Here is a 3,426-nt window from a genome sequence, read left to right as displayed (position 1 = left end):
GATTTATATATGGTTGTATCAAGACTTTTTTTATTTTAGGAAATTTGTGCAATCGCAGAGTTATTTATTTAAACAACTCGGACAGTCGTAAAGGAGGCAGAACTGTCGAAAAATGTTACTGGTTGCTGATCTCTTAAATGTTTTTTTTTATTTTGATATTTTGATAAATTACAAGGTGTACAATCGCAGAACAACAAAAGTACAAGAAATATACAAATTAGGTGAGTAATTCTAAATAAAATTGCTTTATTCTTGCAATGTAGGTCACAGAGAGGAAATGACGTAATATTTGCTCATGCATCAATGGATCGGGTAGCCGCTACGGATCAGGTAACGACACTGGTTCAAACCAAATTAAGTCAAGTCACCATTTTTTCACGATACGGGCGGCGCCATATTGGAACCAAACATCAGTAAGCAGAAATAATCCATCGTCTAAAGGTTGCGTCACACCTTGGTCCAGTTCTCATATACAGTTAGGCTTTAAAGCAGTCAAAATAATATAATCCATCAGACTGGAAAGAGCAGACAAAGAAAACGGCAACAGAACTAGTCAGGAGTTCCCAGCATGCATTGGAACACCCGTCTCAAAGAGCGAATGGAGTGGATATTTATTCCGATTATGGAACCAGTATTTGTTATGTTTAATCCATCCTTCCAAATTTAGATAAAGACACATATAGGTCTTTGTTTTTGTATTTCTTTGACTTACAGCCAGTATAATTCTGGATATTTATTCAAATCTGCTGGTTTTTGAACAGATTACACAGGAAAAGGAGTGGACCAGCTGCAGAACATCATCGACACCATCAAGAAGAATCCAGAGGACCGGCGGATCATCATGTGTGCCTGGAACCCCAAAGGTGACCACAGGCCGGCCTTCATCCACGATGCTTTTATTTCTTTTTGGAGAAGGGTGAACGTTGACTTTCTGTCTCTCTCCAGACCTGCCCCTCATGGCCCTGCCCCCCTGCCACGCCCTCTGCCAGTTCTACGTGTGCGACGGCGAGCTGTCCTGCCAGCTGTACCAGCGGTCGGCTGACATGGGGCTGGGGGTGCCCTTCAACATCGCCAGCTACGCGCTGCTCACGTACATGATCGCGCACATCACAGGGTTACAGGTCAGCGCCTCGCCGTCTTCGACTCTTGTCGTTTGCGTGTTCTTATCCTCACATCTCCTCCCGTCTCCAGCCCGGGGATTTTGTTCACACTCTGGGCGACGCCCACGTCTACGTCAACCACACCGAACCTCTGGAAGAACAGGTGAGTCTCTGTCCCATTCTTCGTCCTGTTTGACCCAGAAAAGCTAACGATTTAAAAACGTGCAGCTTCAGAGGGACGTCAGACCCTTCCCCAAACTGAAGATCAAGAGGACGGTGGCGAAGATCGACGACTTCACAGCTGAAGACTTTGAGATCTGCGGCTACAACCCACATCCCGCCATCAAGATGCAGATGGCTGTCTGAAATGATTAAGTTTTAGAAAGCAGATCTATTTTGTTTGCATCAGTTGTACAGTTGAACCTCAGATCCTGCTTGGAGTGATTTCCTATACAATCCATTTAAAGTTTTCTTATATTTTCTGCACATAATATGATTATAAGAATCTTTGGGTGAGCTTTCTGGTGCACTTACACCTTATGTTATATGTTGAATTGTTCATTGTATTCAATAAAAAAAAAAAATAAATGGATTTTTTGGTCTTTGTACTCTCCAACACACCAAAAAAACCCACAATAGTTATTGTTGTATTAGACCATTTATTTCTTTGGAAGCACTTTCCAGACTTCTCCATCAGGATACTGATGCTTTTGGACTGAAGACTCCAACATCTCACAGGAATAACCAGGAATCTGCAGGAAAAAAAAACATTACAATAAATTTAAACATTTCCTAGTGCTGGTTCAGCTAACGCAGGGATGTTGAACTCAATCGCACAAGGGGCCAAAATCCAAAACACACCTTAGGTTGAACAGGATAAACATTTATTGAACACCAAAACTAAATTTAACATAATTATGAACTATAGAGCATTACCTGTGAATGCTGTAAGCTGAATTTGGCTGCTGAAGATGCTGAAGCTGATAGCCAGCTAAAATATTAGCTAAATGCCAAATTAGTCTAAAAAAAAGCTTAAATTAGCCAAAACAGCTAACGTGTAAATATTAGCTTAACTCCAAAACAGCCTAAAAACATTTTTAAAAGCCTAAATTAGCCAAAACTGCTAGCATGTAGCTGAAATATTAGCTAAATTCCAAAATGGACACAAAAAAACCTGAAAAAAGCCCAAATTATTTCAGCTAGCATGTAGCTGAAACATTAGCTAAACTCTAAAATGGCCTAAAGAAATCTTAGTAAATGCCAAAATAGTCCAAAAAGCTATCAGAATGCCAATTTTTTAAAGTTTAAAACCATAACTTTTGATCATAAAAATGAATAATAAAAAGGCAGAAATATTATTCTAGAATAAATCAACTTAAACCTTAAATAACTTTCAATATTTTACCCTCCATAAAAATATATTTTGTCAAAATTAAACAATTAAAATATATATATATATAAAATGATCTGGGGGGTCAATTTAATTACCCGGAGGGCCGGATCCGGCCCCCGGGCCTTAACTTTGACACATGTGAGCTAACACAATGGATCCTAACCTTTGGGGGCATGTAGCGAGCGTTCTGGATCACCACCGGGCAAGCGAAGTGTTCATGGAGATGGTCGACGTACTCGCACATTCTGTGAAACGATTTAAGGTGGATCTTTATCTGCTTTGTAGCTTAAACTGGCATCAGAAATGGTTTGAACGTACCGGTTGCTGAGACTCGCTGACACACAGATGTAGTCGAACAGGATCAGGTGCTGGACGAGCTCACACAGACCAACTCCTCCGGCGTGAGGACACACGGGGACTAGAACATAAACAAACGCTCAGAAGTTCCTCTAAACATCCAACCTCTGACATGTTTGACCTTATTATTATTATTAAAATGTCATAAATAAGATAAGCCTCTAATAAAACAGAAAATTAACATTTTGAAGGAGAAATTCCTTTGTTATGCCCCGTTTTGTGTCTGGAAGGACCTAGAGAAGCAACAAAAACACAAAAAGATCCACACAAAATAACACAGAGGTCCCACTCTGACACAAAATAACACGTAAAAACTAAACTACATATGACTACAGCCGTAACATGCTTCCAAAATCTCTAAATCTAAAACTACTGAAAGAACCACATACATGAAAATTGTGTTTTTTGGTGTTTAAAAATATATATTTTTTGGTATTTTTCTTACGATGGAGGACAAATTTAAAGAAAATTGCATTTCTGAATATTTCTTTACTCAAATTGCGGTGAATCAGGAGCAGATTAAAAAAATGCTCCTCGTAAAAGGGCGAATTTGTGATGTAGACAATCCGATGGGCG

General features: G+C 39.5%; 2 protein-coding genes across 2 annotated transcripts in view; one reads left to right on the top strand and one right to left on the bottom strand.

The window, feature by feature from the left end:
* The window catches only part of tyms (thymidylate synthetase), a 4,362-nt gene extending 2,697 nt beyond the window's left edge, over nucleotides 1-1,665 (top strand). Inside the window, exons 4-7 of the mRNA XM_024279939.2 lie at nucleotides 762-863; nucleotides 946-1,121; nucleotides 1,192-1,263; nucleotides 1,329-1,665. Of these exons, the coding sequence (XP_024135707.1) occupies nucleotides 762-863; nucleotides 946-1,121; nucleotides 1,192-1,263; nucleotides 1,329-1,466 (488 nt within the window). The 3' untranslated portion in view covers nucleotides 1,467-1,665. The remainder of the gene's footprint in view (nucleotides 1-761; nucleotides 864-945; nucleotides 1,122-1,191; nucleotides 1,264-1,328) is intronic.
* Nucleotides 1,666-1,739: 74 nt separating this feature from the next.
* The window catches only part of enosf1 (enolase superfamily member 1), a 6,083-nt gene continuing 4,396 nt past the window's right edge, over nucleotides 1,740-3,426 (bottom strand). Inside the window, exons 13-15 of the mRNA XM_024279941.2 lie at nucleotides 2,812-2,911; nucleotides 2,657-2,738; nucleotides 1,740-1,852 (exon numbers count right to left, since the gene is read on the bottom strand). Of these exons, the coding sequence (XP_024135709.1) occupies nucleotides 1,760-1,852; nucleotides 2,657-2,738; nucleotides 2,812-2,911 (275 nt within the window). The 3' untranslated portion in view covers nucleotides 1,740-1,759. The remainder of the gene's footprint in view (nucleotides 1,853-2,656; nucleotides 2,739-2,811; nucleotides 2,912-3,426) is intronic.

The sequence above is a fragment of the Oryzias melastigma genome, linkage group LG20 (genome assembly GCF_002922805.2).
Source record: "Oryzias melastigma strain HK-1 linkage group LG20, ASM292280v2, whole genome shotgun sequence".
Taxonomy (NCBI): domain Eukaryota; kingdom Metazoa; phylum Chordata; class Actinopteri; order Beloniformes; family Adrianichthyidae; genus Oryzias; species Oryzias melastigma.
This window is presented reverse-complemented; position numbering and strand designations above follow the sequence as displayed.